The sequence below is a fragment of the Branchiostoma belcheri genome, unplaced genomic scaffold (genome assembly GCF_001625305.1).
Source record: "Branchiostoma belcheri isolate BF01 breed outbred unplaced genomic scaffold, Haploidv18h27 scaffold81, whole genome shotgun sequence".
Lineage (NCBI taxonomy): Eukaryota > Metazoa > Chordata > Leptocardii > Amphioxiformes > Branchiostomatidae > Branchiostoma > Branchiostoma belcheri.
Window position 1 is genome coordinate 932657 of NW_017804476.1, and position 27902 is coordinate 960558.

The 27902-nt window shown below is 39.5% G+C and overlaps 1 protein-coding gene and 1 long non-coding RNA gene across 2 annotated transcripts in view; both read left to right on the plus strand.

Moving 5' to 3' along the window:
• Nucleotides 1-11097, plus strand: part of LOC109486538 (calpain-7-like) — a 79548-nt gene extending 68451 nt beyond the window's left edge. Inside the window, exons 12-24 of the mRNA XM_019790375.1 lie at nucleotides 3322-3432; nucleotides 3646-3681; nucleotides 4482-4626; nucleotides 5253-5335; nucleotides 5741-5885; nucleotides 6199-6298; nucleotides 6885-7020; nucleotides 7530-7605; nucleotides 8161-8306; nucleotides 8594-8656; nucleotides 8893-9032; nucleotides 9873-9968; nucleotides 10953-11097. Of these exons, the coding sequence (XP_019645934.1) occupies nucleotides 3322-3432; nucleotides 3646-3681; nucleotides 4482-4626; nucleotides 5253-5335; nucleotides 5741-5885; nucleotides 6199-6298; nucleotides 6885-7020; nucleotides 7530-7605; nucleotides 8161-8306; nucleotides 8594-8656; nucleotides 8893-9032; nucleotides 9873-9968; nucleotides 10953-11097 (1422 nt within the window). The remainder of the gene's footprint in view (nucleotides 1-3321; nucleotides 3433-3645; nucleotides 3682-4481; nucleotides 4627-5252; nucleotides 5336-5740; nucleotides 5886-6198; nucleotides 6299-6884; nucleotides 7021-7529; nucleotides 7606-8160; nucleotides 8307-8593; nucleotides 8657-8892; nucleotides 9033-9872; nucleotides 9969-10952) is intronic.
• Nucleotides 11098-20099: 9002 nt separating this feature from the next.
• LOC109486565 lies at nucleotides 20100-20757 on the plus strand. Its single transcript, XR_002141201.1, has 3 exons — nucleotides 20100-20136; nucleotides 20223-20338; nucleotides 20665-20757. It is a non-coding gene; the product is annotated as an uncharacterized LOC109486565 (long non-coding RNA).
• The last annotated feature ends 7145 nt before the right edge of the window (nucleotides 20758-27902 follow it).

A 27902-nucleotide genomic window follows, 5' to 3' on the forward strand; every position in this document is an offset into this window, starting at 1 on the left:
GATGACATTGAGCCGTATGCTGTGTCATACATGGATGTGTCGGGGAAAGGGAAAAATGGCAAGCTTGCGCCGTATGCAACGACCTTCATTAATGAAGACCCAGGGCCACAGCTTCAACCATACGCAGTGACCCACGATGAAGACCCACGGCCGCACCTGACATCAGACGTCATGCATCCAGTCACCCAACCAAGGGTTCAGTCACTGCCAAGAGGCTGCATGAGGGCAGGTTATATGTCACTGACAAATGTCACTAACCAACGGACAACAAACGTCACACAACCAAGGGGCCAGTCACTGCCAAGAGACCATACACTAGCAGGTTATATGTCACTGACAAATGTCACTAACCAACGGACAACAAACGCTACACAACCAAGGGGCCAGTCACTGCCAAGAGATTATACACTAGCAGGTTATATGTCACTGACAAATGTCACTAACCAACAGACGACAGACGCCACACAACCAAGGGGCCAGTCACTGCCAAGAGACCATACACTAGCAGGTTATATGGCACTGACAAATGTCACCAACAAACAGGCAATAAACGGCACTCAACCAGTCAGACGATCAAGGGGTCAGTCACTGCCAAAAGAGGCCAACATCAAGCCAACCTATGAAAGAGGCTGTTTGTCATCAAGAGACAACAGGGGTCCTTACGGAATGGAGGGGAAGGAGGTCCCAAGTGTCAGTGGGACGCTGCACAGGAGTGGCTCACAGCACATTGGTGCTGAGGACAGTACATCTCACAGGCTGTACAACACAGCTCATGGACAGAATGAGAGCGAGAACAGCACATCTCACAGGCTGTACAACACAGCTCAAGGACAGAATGAGAATGAGACCAGCACATCTCATAGGCTGTACAACACAGCTCACAGGCAGAATGAGAGCGAGACAGTACATCTCACAGGCTGTACAACACAGCTCATGGACAGAATGAGAGCGAGAACAGCACATCTCACAGGCTGTACAACACAGCTCACAGACAGAATGAGAGCGAGAACAGCACATCTCACAGGCTGTACAACACAGCTCACGGACAGAATGAGAGCGAGAACAGCACATCTCACAGGCTGTACAACACAGCTCACGGACAGAATGAGAGTGAGAACAGCACATCTCTGTATAGTGGATCATCCTTAGACCCTTAGCTGCCTAGAGATGTATTGTCATTGTACATTGATGTATTTATTATATCTCGTTGTTATAGAAATCTAGTATTTTAAATATTGTGGCATCATCATTTTATTAACAATTTGCATGTGCTGTGTTCAACTATGGTGTGCCTATGGCTGTGAGGTGCAACATACTCTATAGCCCAACACTTGGTACTGTTTTTTCACTGACAGAGAAATAAACAATAATTACAATTTTTTCACTAGACTGTACTTGACTGAGAAATAAACCATCTAAATACAATTTTTTTTACAAAAATTTATCAAATGAATTCAGAATCAGATTCAGTAAGTTTGTCAGACTATGTTTTAATGACTTAAATCAAACAAACCGTAAAATGGATGAACTATTAAATGCAAGTTAAAATGATTGATGTTGAGAAGTCTGAACAGACCCCACAAGCATACCACTTTCAAACTGCATCGCTTTGATCCAAGCTCTCAGCCTGTGAGGGGAATACATGGCATAACATGCAAAAATGCCATGTACTGATGAAAAATGCCATTATTTAAAATGAGTCTCCTAAAGGCACTTTTTCATCAGTACATGAATGCCATGTATGCCCCTCAAGGACTGAGAGCTCAAATCAAAGAGATGCCGTTTGAAAGCGGTATGATTGATTTCTGAACTGGAAGTGTTGAATTATTCAAAACTTACCGGTTATCCAGAATTAATGCACTTTAAACAGACAACTGATTATTCTACCGAGAAGTAGTTTTGAGATTTATCAATTTTGGTGCATTTTTTCCCTATATGAAATAATATTTATTTCATGGTTCACAATACAAAAAGTATAAGTTGCATGCCCAATGGGTACAATGTATTATGCAACACTATTCGTCATGTTATTGTGTCTTGGACTTGGACTGAATAGTGACAATAAAAATGGTGAGTACTGAAAAAATGTCTGTATATTAAGTAAAATGCATGATATTGAACAACTGAGTTATATGATATTCTTTATTCCTGATTCATCAACAACTAACAACTTATTACATTGTATTTGTAGCTTATTATAATTATAATGACAACACTTATGTTGGCTCCAGATACTACCAGGTGTGTAGAGTAGCAAAAGGAGTCCCACTCAACTGTCATACCTTCAATATTGTGAATATTGCTCAAGTGAAACTAGAGGATAACATTTGCAAAGAAAAATAATACATGACTTTTACCTTCACCTGCTGGTCTAGCTCAACTACTGCTCTATTTTAATATTCTTACTCAAATAGATTCATAATTATGACTGTATAGTGAACAGCCTCTTCAACTCTGTTCTGCTACATTAAGTTACCCAACACCAGGGTGTTATAGCACTAGTTACCATGGTAACAGACATCTGGTCCAGGTCATTGACTTAATTTTTTGTTCTAAAGAAGAAAAAGAAGAAACCAACCAAAAACAGTATTTTTTATGTTTTCCTTCTGTGAAGGTAAACATAACCTTCTGCAAAGGTAAACGTGAAAGAGAACACACCTTGGGAGTTGTTTTTCCTGGTCACTGGTGTTGTGAGGTGAGCTGACCATGGCCTGTTTGCCCCTTGACCTCCAGCTGTCCAGTGCCTGGGTTCCACAGGGTAGCATCTTCACAGACAAGGTCATGCCATCCTCAATAAAACTCAGCTGGTGCAGCAACTTCTGGTCCTTACCCCACAGCAACTACAAACATAATACAAGCTGCTAGGGCCCCGAACTCATGTCACTTCTTCCCTAGCTCAAGAGCTATCTACCATCCAAAATTCATGACCCTACATTGCCCAGGTCATGTGATATCAAAACCGAAACTTCTGCTGCAGTACCAACAAAAGCCGGCGGGGTGGGGGGGGGCAAAATTTTATAATTTCTAGGTCTCATCAAGACCAACCCACCTACCAGGTTTCATGACAAATGCTTCTTGAGTTATGCTGTTTGCAGACAGACAGACGGACGGACAAACGCTACTGAAAACATAACCTTCTTTGTGAAGGTAATAATAAGTTTACCCAAAGGTTTAGCTTGGAGAAAATAGCCTAAAACAAATCAGTAAAAATTCATAGAGCGTGGTTTGTAGAAAATTAGCTGTACATGTTTAATAGCTTAGATTAAATTAGATTCTGAGGTGTTTACGACATAATCAGTGACAGGAAAAGTGTTTTCCCAGGTGATAATAGATGACTTCCTGCCAATGGACCAGTACGGAGAACTGCTGTGTTCCTTCTCCAACAACAGGAATGAACTCTGGGTCTCCCTCCTGGAGAAGGCCTACATGAAGGTGGGTTCACTTATGGTGGCCTGGGTGCCATCCTCCGTAGTTCACGCCAACTCCCTAATGTCGCTGAACACGAAACTATGGAGGATTGCACCCAGGCTACACTAATGACAGTCTCTTAAGATGTAGTCTTCCACATGCACTGTAACAGTTACTAGTAAATTCACTGCTTTCTCGTTTAGACGATTTTGCTCACATTTCTGTTGTTGTTCTTAGGTTATGGGAGGCTACGACTTTCCAGGCTCAAATTCGGTAAGACAGTCAAAGTTTAATCTTTAACCCTTGTCCTGCTGGCATTTTTTACACAATATTTTTCAATAATTTCATGTCTTAATAAGGTAATAGACCCTTGACTTTGTTTGCCCTGCGGTGGCGTAGTTACTTCCGCATTCATGTCCAGTGTCAACATTCAACTTGGAGAATCTAGTCAGCACTTAGGACAAATACTTCTAGCTGTTTTCAGCTTATACTTACATGGCTGATATTTTGTGGACAACTTCCCTGTCATGATCACCAGACAGATCATAACGGCCCCCAGCGGGAGTCATCAAATATTGAAAAATCTCAAGATTTTTCTGGAAAATCTGGATATTTTTTTCAAACAATCTCAAGATTTTTCAAAACAAGCCCAAGATCTTTTTTAAAAATCTCAATATTGTTTCAGATAATCTCAAAACATCTCAAGATTCTTTGAAAGAATCTCAAAATTTTTTTCAAAATTAATCATCTTGAAATTGATGTTTAAACTTCATTGACTTAAAGTTTTGAACATGACTCTCTGATACGATACAGGAGTTTTCTTTTACCCAACCAAGATTGTTTACCTTAAGCTTGCTGACGTATCAGACACCTTCCTCAGAGCTTTTAACTGTAGTTCTGCTTCTCGCCGCTTTATGTACATAGCCAATGTAGTTCTGAGGAAGGTGTCTGATAGACACCAAACTGTCAGCAATGTTAACCATCTTGGTTGTGTAAAAGAAAACTTCTGTATCCTACACTTTACCAACCTGATGAAACTATTTTTGGAAACATGACGGTCTGTTTGTCCCCAGAACATTGACCTCCACGCGCTGACCGGCTGGATCCCGGAGAGGGTGCCGATCAGGGAGGGCTCCGACGACTTCAACAAGAATGGAGTCTTCAACATGATGAAGTCTCGCTTCCACAAGGGCGAGTGCCTCATAACCGTGGCAACAGGTAATTAACCGTCACACTATATAATCTGATTTTTCATCATCATCATCATCATCATCATCATCATCATTGGTTTATTCGGAATAAAAGATTAGTCTTGCAGAAGTCACTGAATTGCACAGAAGTTTCCATTACAACACTTTTATAAAAAGAAATGTCTGACAGGATTAAATTGTGTACATGTGTGAATGAAAGTTTTAAAAACAAGATTATTAACAAGACAGGAGTTTGCTCGAAGGATCGACAAGAATAAGGTTACATTTTTTATAACAAGGAGCTTTGCTAATGAAGATTTTGATTTTTTAGCCCTTGATCTATCAGTATAGTTAAGAACAAGATGGGCTAAAAGAAATAGACCTCTGCTCAAAGTGTATTCATAGATCTATGTCAGACTCTATGGCTTATTTACAAATTATTATAATAACATCATATTTCCTGGTACCTGAAGTTTGTACAATGTACATTTTCTGGGGATGCATTTTTTTGTCTTTAATGTTCATAATGGAAGGCAAACAAATTAGGAAATCATGCAGGCATCTCTAGAGGCAAAGCAAGACACGGTACATCTGCTGAGATAATTTTGTCATGTATGCATGATTGTGTAACTATGATGAGTTTGTGTGTTCTAGGTGAGATCAGTAAGGCAGATGAGGACAGAACAGGACTGGTGTGTACTCATGCCTACGCACTGTTGGACATCAGGGAACACAAGGTCAGTGGAAAGTCAAATCTTCTGCTGTATCTTACCATATTATTATTGCCAAGGTTATGATATCAGTAATCCTAAAATGTTTTTGAAATTGGTTTGAAATTGATTGTGTGTTTGTAGACAAATTTCAGCAGAAGAAATGTAGTAGGCAAGTCAGTATTGGAAGGGAAAAAGGTAGCATCCTTTTGGTTTCCTTTCTTGTGGTCTTTCAATCTCTTATATTCTAACAGTTATTGTATGCGGAAAGACTACAAGTTTTGTTGTGAACAGGGAACCAGTATCAGGGTTATTAGTAGGGTGCTCACAAATTGAATCAAGATGTCGAGAGTTAATGATATATACTTTTCAAGTGATATGAAGCTTCTTGTGTTTGTTTCTTGTGATATGAAGTTTCTTGTTCTTGGTCAGGGTCTTAAGATGATCCAGCTGAAGAACCCTTGGAGCCACCTGAGGTGGAAGGGACGGTACTCGGAGCAGGACAGCGACAGGTGGACACCTGAGCTGCAGAAGGCCTTTAACTACGACGTCAAGACTGCACAGTCGTATGACAATGGTCTGTTTTAGCAGACTTTAACCCTCATGCATTTTTTACACAAAAGTTTTTCAAATAATCTTCATCAGGTCACAGACACTTGACTTTTCTTGCCCTGCGGTGGCGTAATTACATCCGCATTTGTTGCATTTCGCTACAGTGTGATGCATTGCACAATCTAAAGGGAATTATGAAATTACATATTATGTAGTCTTTGAAATCAGACATTTTTTAAGTAGGTAAAAAGTTACATACACATGCTATGTGGGTTACAAGACAAATGAAACTATCACATGTATACTATTAGTTTCTGACCTTATTCCATGTGTTGTAGGTGTGTTCTGGATTGACTATGACTCCCTGTGTCACTTCTTTGATGTCATCTACATCAACTGGAACCCTGAAATGTTCAGGTTCACCACATGCATGCACGAGTAAGCAAAACCTTCTGACATTTTTCATCAAGCTACAAAATTTATTAGCATAAGAGTTACAACAGACAATGGGAATATACATGTACATAGAAAATATATAAATAGGCCTCTTGATACACATGTCTGAAATGACTTGCCAGCAATTCGTCATGGACTTACTTTGAGATAGTCATGTTCCATCAAACAAAGCAGATCCATTAAAAGACCTCCTAACCAGGGTAGAGAAACAGAAACTAAAAGTGATATGGCCATGTGTTGCAGTCATCGCTACTAGCCAAAAGTACTTTGCAAGAAACAGACCAAGGAGGAAGAGAGAGGGGTAGACAACAGAAGAGATGGGACTGAGGGGAGGGTAATATCAGAGAATGGACAGACATGACTCTATGTGAAATATTAAGAAGAATTCACAGAATATACAGAATAGTGGAGAAAACTTGTCTGTGGTGGCCCAGCAGTCAAATAATTACTATAGACTACAAGCAATAGATGAGATGAGATGAGACTCCACTGTACTCACAAATAAGTACTGTATGTAAGTCCATTGATGAAGCTTACTACATGATTGTGTTATTGTATTTCTCCCCAGTGTGTGGCTGGCCAAAGAAGGTCCCAAGAAGGACCTGTACTCCCTGGGTGATAACCCTCAGTACAGACTGGAGGTTAAAGGGCCCAAGGGTGGTGCAGCTGTGTGGGTCCTACTGACCAGACACATCACAGACAAGGTAAGGGGGCTGCCTTAGGACTTTACCCTTTGTTACACAGTGTTGGAGGCAATTCTGATATACTTTACCCTGTTGTGGTTACATACTGTAGATGGTTATTGATGTTTACATTTTTTTTACAAAATGAGCTGATTTTGAATGAAATTTTGTGAACTGTTCTTTGATGTGAGGAATTCTATATATTAATGTCCTTGATGTGAGGGATCTTTACATAATTGAAACTTTATTTTCAAAATCGTGCCCGAAGGCTAATTGCTTTTACAATGAAGGATACTACTCAGTGCAATACAATAACAGCCTTGTTCAGAAGTACATGTACTGGGAAATTCGTTGCATATATGTCCATGATTGTGTACAGTCAGACTGTCCTCTCACTTCAAGCCCTCCTGTTATTTTCTATCAACATCTTTGCAAATATGTATTACAAATATTGAGAACTTGCAATACATGTCAACAGTGTTAGTTTTCCACACAAGATCTGCAATTGTTGACCAAAAGAATTCTTTCAGGATGACTTTGCTGTGAACAAAGAGTACATCACTAACTTGGTGTACAAGACTGGTGGGAGGAAAGTCTTCTATCCAAGTAAGTCTATCTGTCCATTTTCACAGAAACACTCCAATATGTTTAGTCAGTAATGGAATACATGTATACATTGTACAAATCAAATTAAATCATGTATTTAGTTTTGTTCGATCTCCATTGTAGTAGGCCATACGAAAGTCCCTGTGCTTTTGTTGAGTCAAAGAATCTTCACAGAGAATTGTGTCTTATATTGGGGATAAGAATCACAAAGTCAACATTTTCTGTCTCTGTATAGCCGGTATAACCGCCTTTCGGCATAACACACCAGCTTCGCAGGCACACGGCGCGGCGGCAGCTGGCTATATTACACCGATCAACTTTTATACCTAACCCTTGAACTTCTAACTCTAGACATTGTTTAAAGCTATCATTGTTAATAGCTATATCACAGCATTTATTCTTCATTCTGACAATTTCATAACCAGCTGCAGGCAGGAAAATTGTTACTGGTACATTGGTGAAAGTAGAAATTACCAAGTTGAACTTTCATCATTAAGATGACATAAACGTTATGTACATAAACGCAACTGACCATACCTCTGTTGTTTCTCCTAGATGACCCCAGGCCATACATTGATGGAGTGAGAATCAACAGTCCACATTATCTATGCAAGATCTCTGTCAAGGATCCCGGCACCTCCCTCTACACACTGGTCATTTCACAATACGAGAAGAGCAATAATATCTACTACACACTGAGGGTAGGATTCTTATATGTGGTGAAGTCTTTTATATGTCCAATATGTAAATACATTTGACTGTTGCCACAGAATGATACTGTAATTTATGTGTTTTCATGTTTCCTCACCATGAATATGGTCAGTTCCCATCTCTGTTTCTGAAGCCCTTGGGCCACACAGAGCCACTACAGTATGGGGCTAGTCCACTGGTAGGGGTGTGTGTTCAATTCTCATACTCCTTGCTTCCAGTCTTTCTATGTTTTCATTGTCTTTAATACTATTTACAGATGACTGTGTTTTATTTCCAGATATACTCCACCTGTGAATTCAACCTCACCAAAGTGCCAGAGCCATACAAACATGAGAAAACTGTGAGTTCTTGTTTTACACTATTTATTCTTTGTTTTTTTATACTTTAACGCAATAATGGCAATGGTTTCTGAACAGTCTTTAGTGTGATCCATACTTCCTAAATTCTGAGTGGTGCAGGTAAAATTACTCTGGTGCAGGTAATTTTCAATGTTGCCTGCACCAGATGAGTGCAGGTATGCAGAATCGAAAAAAAGTACTGTATTTTAAGCCCTGTGTGTCCTGTTGTTTTGTATAGGTGAGTGGACAGTGGAAGGGGTCCAGTGCTGGAGGGTGTGGGAACAACCCAGCCACCTACCCTAACAACCCGGTCTTCCAGTTTACCCTCCAGAACAGTGCCAACAACAACCACGTACTACTGGAGCTGAAAGGACCCAAGTAAGGGATATCCATTATACAATACTGTAAACACGATTTTTTTTGCAGTACATGTACTTTTATATTCGCAGTTTTTGTGTCCACTTCTGTACTGCAAACTTATCATTACAGTGAAGAAACAAGTAAAATCTGAGATTTTATACCTCCGGGCTTTTATTGTATATTTTTATATAGGGTTTTAAACAAAGAATTTATCGATACCGGACACCCCTCTGTGTGAGCGGTCATATACGTGGACCAGACCGAGAATAGCTTAAACACGCCAAAGGTCAACGGTCGCGACCACTTTTACGCTTAAAGGGGTGTTTTGGGGGCACCAAAAGGCACCATTTTCACGCCCGAAAACACATATACAATAAAAACAAAAGAACGTGCATCATCTGCAGCCCAATAGCAAAACATATACCGAGTCTCAAAAGAATCCGTCCACCCAAACGCGAGAAACAGCTGCGAACATGAAAATCTAAATCTCTCACAAAACCCTTCCGCGGAAGGATGTCTCCTCCCCCGGAGGTAATAATGTGCCAACTTTCTTTGTTCATTGTACATGTAGTTCTGCAAATACAGTATGTCCATTTTTCTCAGATTGCAAACTTTTGCTACTGCAAACATTAAGTGATTTACAGTATGTTAGAATTAATCTTCATGCAGTTCTGGGGACTCCATATATTAGGGATCCCAGCTATACTTGGTATTAATTAGATTTTCCTTGACCAATCACAGTTGGTGACATGTTTTCTATCTCATTTACTCCTGATGGTGTTACAAAACTTTGGGAGGGGGGTTTTAATTTTGATTTAATTAATACCAAAGTTGACAAGTTTGTCTGTATGTTTGCAGGCAGTACAGTGTAGGGTTTGATGTGAAGACAGTCACACTGACAGGAGATGCAGAGTCACCGGGCGCCTTCCAGAGAGCCGCTTCAGGTGACTTCAGGTGAGAATCTCTTCACTTCAGCTGGGCATACAGTACTTGTGGTCTTTGAAATTATGCAGGAAGCTTAATAAAGACATGTCTATGATGATAAAGATTGTATTAATTTGAATAAATCCTGGTTATTATGTTTATCAAAGGAAAACATATTGTTTTTGCTCTGTTACCTCTTCTTCTCCAAACCAATAAGGTCAATGACCTGAACGAGATGTCTGTCCCCATAGTAATTAATAGTGTTGGATAACCTCATGTTGCAGTTTTATAGCAAGAGGGATTTAGACTCCTGTCTGACCATATATATGAATGTGTTTTAGTAAGAATTAACAGAGCAGACCATATGTGAAGGTCTGCAAATGTTACCTTATCAAGTGTGGTTATGTGGCTGTGTCCTTGGTGCTGATTTTGAACCATGTTCTTGGTGAAAACATAACCCACTTGTTGGCACTGTTGAATTCATTATTTTATATCTATGTGACAAAGGCATCAAGCTGACGGGTCACTTGAACTGCATTGGTACTGTCCTTGGTGCTGATTTTCAATAGAGATATTGAATGCATCATATCTAATAAAGTATGTAGAAAACAATGTCATAACTTCTGATGTATCAGAATAGTTCCAGGTTCCAGGCATGCCTTTGATGATGCTGATTTTTAAAATAATTTTCACACTGTCCTTGGTGCTGATTTTCAGCCATGTATTAAAAAATACAACCTTCTTTGTGGAGATATTGAATGTATTATACCTAATAATTGAATGTATGAAAGAAACATAAAGTCATAACTTCGTATACATAACAGAACAGAAACTTCCAATCATATCTTTTCCGACATAACATTTGGAAACTACAGACAGGATGTTAACCTTGTATACGACCTTATATGAGATGTTCTGCCGAAGTGCTATGCAGAATATATTACAGGTTTCCTGTACGTTCTGCCGACGTGCTTGTTCTAGTAACCTGATGAAAACTGTCACAATGTTTTCCAGACATGGGTACTGTGTGCTGGAACTGGAGAATGTCCCCGGCGGCACCTACAACCTCACCCCCTGTACCTTCCGTGCTGGACAGGAGGGCCCATTTCTCCTCACCGTGTCTTCATCATGTCCCTTCACAGTCGCACAGATCAAATAACAACGAGTTACTGTATAACAACAAGTTAATGTAATTCACTTTGTCCTCATTTGCATGTTCGTGAGCAGTTACATACAGTCTGTACCAGGAAAATGGTGTCATCGTCATGTCCCTTCACAGTCACACAGATCAAATAACAACAGGTTACTGTATAACAACAAGTTAATGTAATTCACTTTGTCCTCATTTGCATGTTCGTGAGCGATCACATGTGGTCTTTGCCAGGAAAATGGACATGTTCACAGAACTTAATGAGAAGTGTTTGGGAAAATCATGGACATAAAAGTACAAGTTAAAAATCAGGAATTACAGTATACGGGAGGGGTAGACTAACTTTTTTCTGACGTTTGCTTACTAGATTTTTTTTTGCACACTGTATTGTATTCATGCATTTGCAAGTTTAAAATTTGAATACTTAAATTTGACTTGTTCAGCCTATTGCATGGTACTGGCCATGTTTGCTTTGAAAAATATTTATATGAACATAATATTTTGCTAAGGTGAAAGATTACATGGTTCCAGTGCAGCAGTTTGTGTTGTAGATAAGTATATTGCAATGAACCAAATTAATATTAACTGGCAATCATGTAGAGCAATATTCCTGTCAGATCAAGTGACAAATGTATATAGAACATTAAATTTTGCTGTATTTCACCACATGTGCACTAGAATCGATGGGGACTTACTTCTTGGACTTGTAAAGATATAAAGGTTAAGATTTATGATGAAAACATCTATTAAGTAAAGTGGCAGATCTTTTATTATATCATTCTATATATAAGTGTGGTGCTAGCTGAATGTAGCTTTAATCATAGTTTAGCTGTGGAATATGTGGAAATCAACTGCTTATACATGTATGTATTGTTGTTAGGTTTGGTCTATCTAAAAAAAGTTACATTTATATGAAACTCTATGCTGCCATTTCTATGTACTCTAGCTATGTATGATTGTATAAATTATGTATTCTTAGTTGCTTTTTTCCTATACACACCTGTCAAAACATTTTTGATGATACATGTATTATCAAGCAGCTCACTGTCATTCTATGTGTGTATGTCTCAAAGCACCAAAACTACATGTATCATTTCTTTGTATTGTACTCTAGCTATGTATTCTTAGTTGCTTTTTTCCTAAGGGTACAAGCCTGTAGCTGTCAAAACATTGTTGATGAAGCCTCTCACTGTCATTCTATGTTATAGGTGTCTCAAAGCGCCAAAACTATCATTGTACATTTGATGAAATATTTGAATATTCCTGTCTTTATAATTATACAGATCTCTTCTTACATGTAGCTCTGCAAGAAGCATAGCATCCATATTATTGTACATGTGTTATATTACCTACAGAGAGTGAATACAATAATGGTATTTATTCTTGTTGTTAGAAAAAAGTTATCCTGTTGTAATTGTGCTACATTTGTATGAGATTGTTTGGGAACTATTCTTTGAATCCAGTTTGATACTTCGATTTATTCATTAAATTTTGTGTTTTTCTACTTTTTTTATGCTACCAAGGTATAGATCAGGTTCAGTGTAGTAAAATACATGTATTCCTTTGAACATAAAATAAAAAAACTGGTGTAAATCTATGTTACATAGAACTTTTCATATAAGATAGGTTAAGTTTATGATACTGCAGATATCCTCTAATACACTCAAGCATCTTCTGTGTAATGTCAAGTCACTTTTATGCTTTAAAGTTGCACATAACATTAATTTACCACTAAGGAGTCATAGAATTTTCAGATAAATTATGCAAATTAGGTCAGTATTTGCATAATTGGTATCTCGTGATATTCCACCTGCCATAGATTATAAACAATACATGTACCAAAGTCCCATGATGTAAAACACTATAGAATTTCCTCATTAATTATGCAAATGAAGTCATCATATGCATAATTTGCATCCAATAATATATATCTCTGTCTAAGCTACCCACATACCAAAAACCATAAAAATACATTGTTTCTTTGTGAATTTATCTGCTTTGAAAGGTTTCGCCAGAAACCCCCATGCAGTTCCAGAACAAGCTGCTAGGGGGACCACACCAGGAAGAGTTATCCACCACTCATAATTCAAGACCATAGCATGTCCAGGACAAAAGATACAAAAACCGGAAATTCTGCTGCAGTACCAAGGTCAGCCACCAGGAGGCCCAAAATCGACCTTGACCTTTGGCTACCCAACACCTATCCACATACCAAATATCATTACAATCCACCCAAAGGTTTAAAAGTTATGCTGGCCGGAAACACAAACACACATACACACACACAGACAGACATTTTTCATGGAGGTAATGATATGTTTTCCGCTTGTAAACTTATTTACAAAGTCGTAATATTAAAAATTCTGTAAAAAATTGAAAACCCCTCACGAGCCCATTGATTTTGGCACATTCCCAAATCGCCCAAATCCGCGAGTGGGTTTCCAACCGCCCGAAATTGGGGTGCTTTGGGGTTTTACGTTTGATACTTGATCGACCTACAAATCTTAACTTTTCTAGAAAACGCTGAGTATTTTCAGTGAGTTTTGAACGGTTCTGTCGTACATTTAAAATAGTATACAAACGCCACGGAAGAGAAAGGGTGTACTTTGAAGTTTTACTTGATTTTTTCGGGCTCTCGCGGTTTCGCCGTTTGCAAAATGCATCATTTTTCAGACACTGAGTGACGAAGCCGCGGCAACAGGAAGTGGCTATGTTGACGAACTCAGCGCTACTACAACAGCTCGTATCGCCGAATTACAACAAATTTTTAGGCGGAATCGCCTAATTTCTATCACAAATAACTCAATATCATGACATAAAGTGCTTGTGAGAAAGAGAAGGCGTAGTGTTGGGGGTGTTTTCGGCGGGCTTGGTCGCAAAAGTTGCCGGGTGGTTGTAGGGAGGGAGCCGGTGTTGATCTACGGAGAACTCCGGCGCTCAGCGGTAAATTTTTAGGTCATTTTACAAGCAAAGGTAGAAAGATGGCGACTTTCCTCGACCCTGGAGAATACTGTGGGGCTAGGGCGGTTCATTCATCCCGCTGGAATCCAACTGTCGCGGGCCGGCCGGCCCGAGTATACGCCACTCCGTACCGCACCGTTGGATTGACACTCAGCGGGCCGTCCGAACCGGCCTGGGATTGGCCCTGGTACTGACAGGCACTTCCATGGTCCCCTCTTCTGTTTTTCTCACGTTTAAAGCCACAAACATCGTCCGGTAACTTGTGGACTAACAAAACACAGATGTTCCCCTCTCCCAGGCAGTCCCAACAGTCTCAGACACGCCGCGCCGTATAATACGTTGGCCGGTCTGTCAGATTGCCGCTAGCAGGCCGAATACGAACCGGCCTAGCCCCCGGGCCTGGCCCTGGTACTGACTCGCGCTTCCAGGGTTGCCTCCCTCTGTTTTAGCCACAGCGTCCCGTAGGTTGTGGACTAAAAAACACGGATGTGTGCCCCGCAAAGGTACGAAAGTAACGGGTTCCTTACTGGGCGCCCAGTACGGAAACCATGGAGAAAATAGCGTCGATACTCGGCGCCCAGTTCTGAAGAAAGCTCTAAACTAGAATTCCAGTTCGGAACGGCGTTATTCCAGTACTGAAGCTTCGTCAGAACTGGAAGTTCAGAACTGAATCTTGTTTCGGAACTCGTTTTCCAGACCTGAACGCCCGTCGGTACTCGGACCCCAGTACTGTGTTGCGTCCCGGCTACAGGAAGGCTGGTACAAAGGTCATTCAGTACTGGTTACCCAGTTCGGAGGTCATTCAGTACTGGAAAGCCGAGTGTCGATGTACCTATGATAGGCTAAGTAACGGGTTCCGTACTAGATTGACCAGTAAAAAGTGACTCTACAGTACTGGAAGCCGAGTTTTCGAATTATTTCCGAACTGGGCTTCCTGTTCTCACGTTCTAATTGTACTGGGATGTTCCAGTACTGAATACGATATGTCTCAGTAGTAGAAGTAGCCTTGCTGACATCACCAACGTATAAACTAGTCTATAACTGGTCGATGTGCCGATCTTCAACAGCCCGCTCTTCGTTGTTAGCCGCCTCAGTTTCTCTCGTCTCCCGTAGACGCTTCCTGTAGGTGGTCTCGTTGTCCTCCGGCAGCCGTGTTGAACGCCTTATGTTGCGGCGGCCGTCCGGCAGCTTGCCCGGCTTTACTACCGCCCGGCAGCGCTTATAAGCCGGGCTATACTCAGGCCAAAGCCGCTCCGCGTTTCCAGTACGGAAGGAACGTTCAGTTCTCGGTTTCCAGAACTGATTAAGAGTTTTCCAGTTCTGAAGTCGCCTCAGATCTGGACGCCCAGTTCTGACAGAACTTCCGAACTGGAAGTTCAGTTCGGAAGGCACCTTCAGTACTGAACACCGAGTACTGAGGGAGGAACCCGTTACTTAGGTACTTTTGCGTGTGCCCCTCTCCTTGGCTTCTAGACCAGATTTTCGTGTTTTGACGTTCAAGTGGGTTCAACTAGCAATGGTTCAACCGACTCAGAGCGGCCGCTTCAACACACACAGTGCAGCCAGTGTAACGCTACGAACGTAGTCGCAAAATCAGCTAATCTTGGCTATAAAATGTATCAACAGTCGGTTAACTTTCTTATCGATAGATAAAAGCCGTTTGACTCCCACCTGTTTTGACTTTTACGTGGTGGGAGTTTTACTTGTCATAGCCGGGCAAGCCGATCGTAAACTTGCCGGAATTTCTTCGGTGATGAGATTGGTGCACGCCCGCCAAGACCTCTTGGGCAACCCGGTAAACGTAAAATATATAATCACGGTTAATGCTCAATGATCTATTGAAAATTAACATTCTAAAAATATTCTTTTATGGCAAAATGATATTTAGAATAAATATTAAGCTGTTTTTAACACGAAATTGTGATAGTTTGCAGGGACTACTTTGTTCCAGCGGTGTAAAACGGGTGTGTTGTTCGGCGCATGTTCGGTACTAATAATACGGTGATGACCCGATGCTCAGACAAATTGACTAATCAGTGCACTGTATGTATTGGCTGCTGATTGACCAATACGTATGTCCAATAGATTCTTAACCAAAGGTTGTTTTCTAATGTCTCTTCTGATTGGTTGGCACACTTAGTCAATCCGCTCACATTGCGAAATGATACAACTATAGCCGCAAAATATATAATCATGGTTATTGCTCAATGATCTATTGAAAATTAACATTTTAGAAATATTCTTTTATGGCAAAATGATATTTAGAGCAAATATTAAGCTGTTTAACACGAAATTCTGATAGTTTGTAGGGACTACTTTGTTTAAGCGGAGTAGGACGGGTGTGTTGTTCGGCGCATGTTCGGGAAACTGTTATACGGTGATAACCCGATGCTCAAACAAATTGACTAATCAGTGCACTGTATATAGTGGCTGCTGTTTGACCGACCAATAGGCATGTCCAATCGATTCTTAACCAAAAGTTGTTTTGTAATGTCTCTTCTGATTGGGTCGTCGTCTTTCGCACACGTAGTCAATTCGAAGCACTAATATCATTAGCTGCTAGGGGTCGCTCTTAAATAAACAATGTAAATTCGTATTGGCAATTTTACCATTGACAAGTACCATTGTAATCCGCCAGGCGGCATTTTTGACACGTGGCCAAAAATATACGATGCAGTCTGATAATCGACTGCTCGGATGGCAGCCATTGAATTGTTTTCTGGACCGTACTGTGATGTTTCTTGGAGCAAAGTGGAGAAAGTATGCAATACAGGTAACTTTTATGAATTGATTTAAGTTCTGAAGACACTTGTCTTTCTAAATATCCAAGGTATCTTTGGCGTGCGTCAGTTAAACTGCTAAAAATCCAAGGAGACGAGGCGAGGCTCGGTGTTGAGTTGATCTAGCCTTGGTAACCTTTTTTCACGGGCCGAATTGAATGTGTTTCACCGGCAATTGCTGTAAGAATATGTCTTTTCCTGGCAGCCTATCTTTCTAGTGGGCCTTTCTGCTCACTGTCGTGCTAAAATTATCGAAACCGACCCCTTAAAAATGCCCCGACGTGCGTTAACGTGCCCGGCGGGAGGGGAACACTCCCAGCGCGGTAGAGATGCCAGGGAGCTCCCGTGGCATGATTACCAGGCTAAAACCAAGGCTAAAACATTTTAATACTCGATGATACAGACGCCAGACAACTGAATTAGTCAAGACCAACATATTCTGTGCAAAGGGCCCGACTTGAGAAGACGAATTCCATGAAAATCACGGCGAAAAGTTCACCGCGTTGGAGGAGCTATGTCCTCGGGACCAGCGGCAGACTTCGCCCGCGAAAAGTCCCGTAGCGTCCCCCGTAGCTGTTGTACGTTGCTCGCATTCTTAGGAAATTCAGGCTTAGATGGGTTTTCTTAGTCCAAAACCAATTCCTCTAAGCCAAAGTCTTTTCTGGTAGCCTATATTTCCAGCCGGTCTCTGAAACCAACCCCGTGAAAATTCCCGGGCGTACGGAATATCCCGGGCGGGAGGGCAGCACTCCCAGCGCCGTAAACATACCGGGGAGCGCCCGATGGTCTGGCTACCAGGCAAAGCTGAAAACCCGCTCGGGTAATACAAAGGAAGAAAACTGAGTAAATGACGACTGACATGTTTGGTACAAGTGCTCGACAAGTATATGTAATATATGAGAGATACAATGTGTATTGGAGCATGGAGGTAGAAGTTTCAACTTAACATTCGAACCCAAAACCTGTAACCAACGTACATGTATCCAAAAAGCTTTTAGTGGAAACTTTGTGTGTAATACTGGCGGGAAATGATATATTTCTAAGCCGTTTTTCCTTTTTTTAAGATTGAATTTGTCTTCGTAATTAGATCAGCAGCGCCATATTAATTAGACAAGGCTGTTTTGCACACCTGTGCAGAAACTCATTCGGCATGGTCCCCTCAACAAAATGGCGGTCTGGTACCACGAGGATTCTCTCGGATGTTATTTTTGTGCAACTTTCAGGGTACTTTCTCGAGTTTTTATCCGAGGAATGTCTTTCTAAAGTGTAGAGTAGAATGTAGGGAACTTTTAGCGGTATAATTATGCCGTTCTCTCGATGTTTTGAGGAGAAAATGCGGATTCGAGAAGACGAGAAAATGGCGACATCGTTGGGAGACAGAGGGTGATTCAAAGGCGACTTCGCTTTTCTTACAGGTAACGTTAAACTTGAACAAACTATTGGCTAACATTGTTCCGTAGCAAATAGTAAGAACATGCCATGTCTGAAAACTTATATTCAGAAAGAAATGACACAGTTCTCTAAGTTTCGAGCGGCCATTGCTGATTGAAAGAGCCTTAAACTTTTTAAAGAGCCGCGCATTTTAAAAACAGTTTCCATGTGCGGTGTGCTTGTACCATGGACCTCCATGCTTGTACAGTGTTAGGCGTATGTGAATGTCTTATTTGTCAATTACACAATGCCGTGAATTCATATTCTGAAAAAGAACTATCAAAAACTGCCTTTTCTTTTTCACCACGTGGCTCAAAACACCCAGTGGAATTTGCACGTGTGCATGATTCTTCAACAAGCTCCGTTCTTCTGTTATATAAAGTAAACGTTAGTTAGTTATATCATTTGCATTGTATAGTGTATTATTGAAAAGCTTGTTCATTTCCTGTTTTACTTGTCAACTACAGAACGCCTTGAGTGACATATTTCTGAAAAAGAATGCTGTAACAAAAACTGCCTTTTGTTTTTCACCACGTGGCTCAAAAACACCTTTCGGAATTTGCACGTGTGCATGATTAAATGCTTAAAACAAGGGAATAAGTCTCCTTTCTTCTGTTATCATTTGTATTGTATGTATCATCATTTGAAAAGCTTGTTCATTCCATTTTTGGACACATGAAATCCTGTTTGTAAAGGCCATTAATTTATAGCGCCAACACTTGTAACAGTTTCCAAACACTACAAATTGCACCAAGTTTACAAATGCAGTGTCACATGAAGTGGTTCGATTTTTTTTCGTTGTTACCATCCATGTTTTATGTTATGCAGTCATGATGTGTTGTTTTTGTCGAGGTCTTCATCAGTTTTAAAGTAAAGAAATTTAAAAAAAAATTGTTTTAATCACAGTTCTTTATGAATGGCGTACACTGTCTAGCAACCAATATTTTCTTAAATCAATTCATAAAAATTTAGATCTAGTTGCATGGATTTGTTCAGTACTTTTATTCACATTCTACAATGTGTACCAGGGCTGGTAAGAACCTGTAGATATCTTTCCATAGAATGACAGTTATCTGTGTCCTGAGGGTCAGCTAACTGTGCAGGTGTTTCTGTCCTAATGAGATGAGACTTGTGATGACAGTTACCAGACAATCGGATACAGAAGTATAAGGCCAGGTGAGAAAAATCTGAATTGTATTACCTACCATTTCATTGGTGTTATTTGAAACAAGTGTGTAAATTAAAATGTTGTATAGTTAGGTGGCTTCAGATGTCTATGTAGTAGTGATGTCTCCTGTCTGTACCTGTGATTTGAAGACCCCAGAGGAATACAGGTGACAAAAATTTTGCAATCTACTTATCATTTGTAATATTGGTGTTTTTTTAAACAAATATGTATCATATAATGTTGTATAGTTAGGTGGCTGCTGACTGATGCTGACTCCTGTCTGAACCTGACAAGAGAAGATTGGACCAGACCTGGTGATTTGAAGACTCCAAATGAATATCAGGTGAGAAAAGTTTGAATTCTGCAATATACTTACCATTCATACTTGGTGTTTTAAAAACAAATATGTAACATATAATGTTGTATAGTTAGGTGGCTGCTGACTGATGCTGACTCCTGCCTGAACCTGACAAGAGAAGACTGGACCAGACCAGACTTGGTGATTTGAAGACTCCAGAAGAATATCAGGTGAGAAAAACTGATTTCTGTATTTTGCCTACCATTTACTTGGTGTTACTTAAGATAAATGTGTAACTTTGTAATGGTCTTTAGTTAGGTGGCTGCTGACTGATGCAGTAGTGAAGTCTGCTGTCTAAAGCTGACCAGGACCAGGTGATTTGAAGACTCCAGAAATCTGATGAATATCAGGTGAGAAAAATCTGAATTCTGCAATCTACTTACCATTTATAATTGGTGTTTTTTTATACAAATATGTAACATATATTGTTGTATAGTTAGGTGGCTGCTGACTGATGCAGTAGTGATGTCTCCTGTCCATAGCTGTCAACATTTGGATGTTGGGCCAGACCAGCCGATTTGAAGACAAAAGAACAAGATACAGAATCCACAGGTGAGACAATGTACATGACTTTTAATTAGCACTTCTCAACTTTCTTTCCCTTACTATAAATCTCACATCTCATTAAAATAACACACAACCAGTAACACATAAAAGCATGTATTACTAAGTAGTCTTCTAACTGATTTTGTCGTCTATAGATTATATATTTGAATGAATTGTCTGATCAAATAAATAAATGAGTGACTTAGTGCACACTGTTTGTGCAATTTCTAGGGAGGCAAAGCAACATGTCAAGTACAAGTGTTTATCATTTTTAGACATGGTTGCTAGTGGTAATTATTCTTGAACTAATTATTCTTTTTACTTACTAATAGGTGTCCTGATGTTCCTATCCTAACTGGGAGATGATGGGTGACTTCTGTACAAACCAGACCAGTTGACTTGAAGATATGGTGAAGAGAAGAGTTTGTACAGGTGAGATAGTGCTTTACAATACACATGATCATCATGACACATTACCATGACCAGAAACAGGTTTTAAGTTTAAAAATAAAACACCTTTCAATAGCCTAACACCTCCTACAGTGTACATCTATTCAAACATATGGATTGTTCAATTTTATGATATTATTAGCTTTTATGTTAATTCGGCATTGCCTGGAGATTCTTTTTTTTATCACACTAATTATTCTTTCACACAAAGGCTACACATCTTTGTAGTCATGAGAGTCAGCTGTAACATGTTATGGAAATATTCTTTGGCATCACACTTAAGTATTCTTATGATATTCAGTTGTGTCCTGATGTTCCTGTCCTAACTGGGAGAAACCTGTGATGATGTCCATCAGCTCCTGTACAAACCAGACCAGATGAAGGCACTGAAGAATATAAACATGAAACATGTTCAGGTAAATATGTATTTCATAACATATGTCCTCATTTCAGCAAGGGTGCAAGTATAGACAGTCAACATACATAGTATTTTTACTGGTTTTCTTTGTTGTGAATATTATGAGGATGAACTCACATAGGATAAATTAGGGGATCTAGTTTCTTAAATTACTTTGAGTGAAACATTGCTATAATGCCTGGCAGAAAAGAAGAAATGTATACATTCAAATTAGGGTACATGCAAGTGTTGATTGTATTTAGCTGGTTGATCGTTGTTGCTTTGCATTAATTATTTTTTCATGCGTAGGTGTGTCTTGATGTTCCTGTCCTGACAAGGAGAAACCTGTGATGACAGGTGACTTCTGTCTGAACCAGACCAAATAAGTGCTCAGCAAACCTGTTACCTTGACACCTGTGAAGTGAAGAGTTTGTAAAGGTGAGACATTGTGCTATACAACTTCAATCATTGTCATGTTCCTTTTTCATACTTTCTTTGGTGTGTTATGAACTCCAAGACATGACATACTACCAGTAACATCTTTAAAACACCCTACTTGCTTTTTAATAATTTCACTTTCTTTTTACGTTCATTCATAGCTGCCTGATGATCCTGTCCTGACGGGGAGAAACCTGTCCAAACCAGACGAGATGAGTGTTAAGCAAACCAAGACACACTGAAGTGAAGAGTTTCTACAGGTGAGATAATGGTTTACGACTTATTTTATATACATTGTATTAAGTAATTTTTGTCTCTTTTGTTTCCTAGGTCATAAGTTGGAGGCATGACATGCCACCAGTAACACCTAAAAAACACTCCAAGCTTTTTGTTCACATGTAGAATTTTATCATTCTGTTTTAGAGTCATGCAATGTTGCGTGGAAATGTTTTTTTGATTTGACACTATTCTTTACAACATTAGGTGTGTTCCTGTCCTGACTGGGAGAAACCTGTGATGATGGAAAACCAAACCAAACCAGACAAGAGCTGGCGGGCTCAGCAAACCAGAAGACACAGTGAAGTGAAGAGTTTGTACAGGTGAGAACTTGCATGTTCCATTCTTCTTTGATGTGTTAAGACGCATATTACAAGAGAATCATTAACAATTAAATTTAAAAAGGTCTTGAGCTTAATACTGGAGAGTGTGCAATTTTGTTTTGGCGCTGAAAATGATGAGATGTTGTGGACTGAACAAACAATTGCTACATCTGAGCATTTGGAATAGTAAATTGTCTTTTGTACATACTTTGGATTATTAAAGCTTGTATAAACCTGTAAGTTGTGTGACATAATTTTCAGTGCTACTTGGTCAATTGCTGTTTTCAATACACTGACTTCTGTTTCTCTGTCTTCAAGATGTGAACTCGGAAGACCGGAATGAGCGGGAGGAACAACCAGACTTTTATCGGCCGAGCTGTGTGAAAGATGGGGAGGTGTGAGTATGCTTTCTTTATTAACACGAGACAACACTCCACATGCCCTCAGGTGCACTCACATTTCTCTCTCTCTCTTTTGCCCAGGTCTCTACTCTGAGGGTCCATTAAATGTTTATCGTAGCCAAATTCCACGACAAGTATCCTGAAAAAACCTTCGGATTGCGTAGTTGAATAGGCCTAATTGCCCCAAAATTTGCCCCAAAATTTTCCCACCAAAAAACTATCTAACTGAAAAGTTGTGTACAGTTGAATGTGCCAACTTTACCCAAATCCTTTGAACATGTAGTTGATTGAAGTTTTTGCGCCAAACAACTTAATATCTTAGCCAGCCGCTTAAATTCGCCCAGCCCCTTGCCCAAAAATTGTCGCTTGGACCTTAACACTTAAAATCTCCAAAAACGTTCCTGCCCAAAAACTTGACCGCCCCTTTAATTCTTTGTATTGTGTAGTTGAATGTGCCAAATTGCCCCAAAATTGTCGCTTGGACCTTCCCACGTACAATGTCCAAAAACGTTTTTCTGCCCATAAACTTGACCGTCCCTTTAATTCTTTGTATTGTGTAGTTGAATCCGCCTAAATTCGCCCAGCCCCTTGCCCCAAAATTGTCACTTGGACCTTAACACTTACAATGTCCAAAAACGTTCCTGCCCAAAAACTTGACCGTCCCTTTAATTCTTTGTATTGTGTAGTTGAATGTGCCAAATTCGACCCCAAAATTGTCGCTTGGACCTTCTCACATACAATGTCCAAAAACGTTTTTCTGCCCAAAAACTTGACCGTCTCTTTAATTCTTTGTATTGTGTAGTTGAATGTGCCAAATTGCCCCAAAATTGTCGCTTGGACCTTCCCACTTAAAATCTCTGAACACGTTTTCCCGCCGGCCCCTTTCATTCTTTAGTACTGTGTAGTTGAATATGTCAAATTGCCACAAAAACGTCGCTTTGGACCTTACACTTAAATTCTCCTAACACGTAGTTGAGTGAAATCTTCCTGCCAAAAAAACCCTCAGACCTTCACACTTAAAAATCATGTTTTTCCACCCATTCCTAGTATCCAAGACAGCCCCTTTAATTCTTTGTGTAGTGGAATGTACCAAATTGGCCCCCAAATTGTTGTTTGTACCTTTTAAACTGTTCCCACCAAAACTAATTGGCACCCTCACCTGGTTAATTAATTGGATTAAGTTTTCCCGCCAAAAAACTTAGTATATACAGCACTCTAACCTTGAACTTGTGCCCCCCTCCCCACACTTCCTGCCCACCTCCCACACTTCTTCCACAACTCACACAGTATGTTAGTTACACTCTTCCAACACTTTGGACTTCTTTGGATATGTAACTTCTCCGAACATGTAGTCACCACACTCTGCTATCTAAACACTTGTTCGATGCAGTGTTTCCGCCACAAGACTCTAGAATAATGTCTCGCTCTCCTGGTTGGTCAATGCACTAAGTGTATCCCCGTGGGATGTCTTTCCGGAGACATTGATGCTTCGAAACATCAGTATACCAGTGCAATTGACTGACCAGGAGAGGGAGACATTATTCTAGAGAACTGCACTGCACTCGAACAAGTGTTTAGATAGCAGAGTGTGGTGACTACATGTTCGGAGAAGTTACATATCCAAAGTGTTGGAAGAGTGTAACTAACATACTGTGTGAGTTGTGGAAGAAGTGTGGGAGGTGGGCACAAGTTCAAGGTTAGAGTGCTGTATATACTAAGTTTTTTGGCGGGAAAAATTTAATCCAATTAACTAAACAGGTGAGGGTCACAATCATTCTGATTTTTGGCGGGAAAATTGACCCCAAAACAAATTATGGGGGAGGGGGAAATTTGACTTCACTTTTAATGTTTAAACAAATCCAAAGCAAATTTGTGGACAACCTGGCATTCAACAACAAGAGGAATTTTGTGAGGGCAATTTTTTTGCCTGGCAAATTTAATGTTTGGGGAGGTTGGCCTGATGAGTGTTTGGGAGTTTGTTGGAAAAGTTTGACATACTACATGTGAGTGGCATACAGAAAGAGAGGAATTGTGTTTTGTCATGCAGTGATAGAAACCAGGGGTGCCAGAGTATACAGTGCAATTTTACTAGTGACATTGAATCACGTGACTTGGACCCTGCTTTCTTTGAGTTTCAAGATGGCAAACGCCGCTGACTCACATTTCTTTTTTTTAAAAACACAGAAATATGTGAGTCAGCGGCATCCCTGGAAAGCCGGGCCCAGGTTACGTCATTCAACGTCATTAGTAAAATTGCACTGTATTCCGTAAAATTGCACTTTACACTCTGGCACCCCTGGAAACTGTCATTGACAAACTTTGTTATCACTGTTAACATATACGTGTAGCAATTCAACTCTCCTGTTCCAAAATCCAGGCCAAGCAGACTCAAGCTCATGAAATAAAGTCTGTCAGCGTAACACATCACTGTCAAACTTTACTACATCAACATGAGACAAGCCTTAAATTTTGCAACAGGAGGTAAGAGCTGCTACAAGTCTATAAACAGTGATAACAAAGTTTGGAATCTACATGACTTCAAAGGAATCAGCAAAACAAACTACACCCATTTTTTCCTGCCATTGTTCAAGTTCTAAACTTCCTTCCCTGAAGATCAACTACCTAACTTCTGCAACTTAAATGCAGACTACATGTCACAATTTACATAGTGTGTCAACCTCTCACTGCAACAGTCTGTCTACAGTTATAATGTTTTAAGTTACACTACTGAATTTCCGCAACTTGCTACATTTCACTGCAACTGTCTGTTTTTAGTACCTAATGGCTATTACCTAAGAAATGACTACAATCAAATTCAAAGCCACTTTAGAGTATGTAATCCTCTTAAGTATAAGACTTATTCAAATGTGCAAAATGCTGTCGCCAGATATGAGCCAAATCACAGACCTCATCATTGCTTTCTTCACTTTCCCACTTTGCCTACTATGTCTCACAAAAAATGCAACACTAGCTTTGCTTCATGACTTGGAAGAAATTATAGCTACGTGTTTTGTTGTTTGTAACAATTATACTACCAAAACTATCTATGACATAACTACAATCAAAGACAAAGGCAACTTAACGGTATTTAATCCTTGCTAAAAAACAGAATGTACTTTTATTTTGCTGATTCCTCAACACAATTTCTCCCTTTCAATCATCACACACAGCTTACCTGTAGTACATTCACTCTACAGAAAGAGAGCACAACATTGCCTTTTCCATTTTTCTGTAAAGAAATAGGACAATTTCCAGCAATCATTATGTGACCAAAGTATTTTCCCTGAAATCCACTTCATCAAGGACAAAATTGTATTTGAATGATATTGAATATAACATGCAGTAATTACATAATTATGTACTCCTGTTGTTTGAAAAGAAAACGTTGTGGAATGCCTATGAATACCTTGTGTTTTTTGTAAAATATGTTAATATGAATAATCTTGATTGTGTTTCACCTATCCTTAGACACATTTCACAACTGTAGACAATGTATATTTTAGGTACATGTAAATCAGGGTCAGACTTAATTAGATTTGTGTGCTTTTTGCAAATTCAAAATTGTGAGCAGATTGCAAGTTTAGCAAATGATGTTATCTTTGAATTATAAAGATTTAGAACTTAATTTGACTATTCCTAGCCAGAATATGCATGTAATTCCTCAAAGAATGAATTATTATGCTGGAAGAATTTCAAGAATTGCATCACCACAAAGTTTGCACTTCATCCAGACTGCAGGTAAATCTATCAAAACAAACAGGTTTTAAACATAACCGTTCATTCTGAGGAATTATACATCTTGCTTCTGGCCTGGAATGCTAAATGCATTTTGGAATGTATTATCTATTTCACCTTGCACCTGTGCTTTACAATGTAAACCAGTCAGAATTGAGGAAGGTGACCGATGGTCGCTGAAATGTCGGCTGAAGAAAACACTTGGTTCTGCAGAATGATCTTTTAAGATTAAAAGGACTTTGATTAAAAACTTGTCAGGTTTGTACTTGTTGTTATGTTTGCATCCCTATAATTTATGTTCAGGAATTTTACATCTCACATTATGTATTGTCATATCTGCCAAATTAAAGTATTATTCTGTGAAAAAAATTATGCACAATTTCATTAGTGAATTTAAATATTCCAAATCTTGCCAGTAAATTATAATGGATAAAATGAATGATTTCATTATTCACATTTTGTTACATTAATGACATTTTATTTTCTCCGCACAAATTTTACATTAAAGGTCCTGGACAATTTCTATTTCAGGAAGGACTTAAAAAGTGAATACAGTAAGAACTCTCATAATTTTTGAACCACAGCAAGTTTTGAATTTATGTTTTGGATTTTCCATATAGGGACATTTGTGACTAATTGCATTTTGTCATACAATGTATGTTCCATATCAGAAGTGTTATTTGAAAAATCAGTAAATAATATTGTTCGCGACCAAAACTTGACATCTCTCCAACAATAACAGCTAAAAATCACAATCATCATGAAAATGTCTCTAAATTCCAGCTAACTTTCCATTTTTGAGTGCTACACAACATTCATCCCTAAACATTGTTGCTTTGCTGATTGTTTAGATTATGTTTTCTTTACATGAAGGACAATTTTCATTTCAGAGATGGTGTATGAAAAAAGAGGAATCCAATGTGAATTATGATGAAGAGGATATCAGGGAAAACATTTTGATCAGAAATGCTTCTGAAAACATATCCCATTGCTATACAGAATGAAACAACAGGCAATATTGCAAGTGCTCTCATCAGTAGGAAAACGTACTGTGTTCTCCGGCATATCGACAAAATGTTAGTCACAACCTTAAACTAGATATTAGTATAAGAAATGTGAACTCTTTCAGAAATGACAACAAATATAGCAGGGAGGGCCAATTTCAACAATGGTGTTTGGGACTAAAATACAGTGGATCGCAAACATGCCCTTTCCCAACATCTTTCATTGTCATTTCTAAGGGTCTGCATGGGAGGTCCCGATCATGCTTTGCGCTTAATTCAGGAAGGCAGTGACCACGATTTACTCTTCATTCGTGCATGCTGTTTGCTTAAAACACGTAGATTACGTCCGAGTTTTTCGACTTCAAATTATGCAAAATTCAAATGGCATGGCACGAAATTCTGCCAAGCAGCAACCCCGTATTACGCTTCACTTGTACAGTCTTGATTTTAAACGGTTAATAGAACGACCCGGCTTTGCATTATGCAAATCTAAAAGGACTGCTTACGCACTGCGGCATGCAGACCTCATTTTGAAAGAGTTCTACA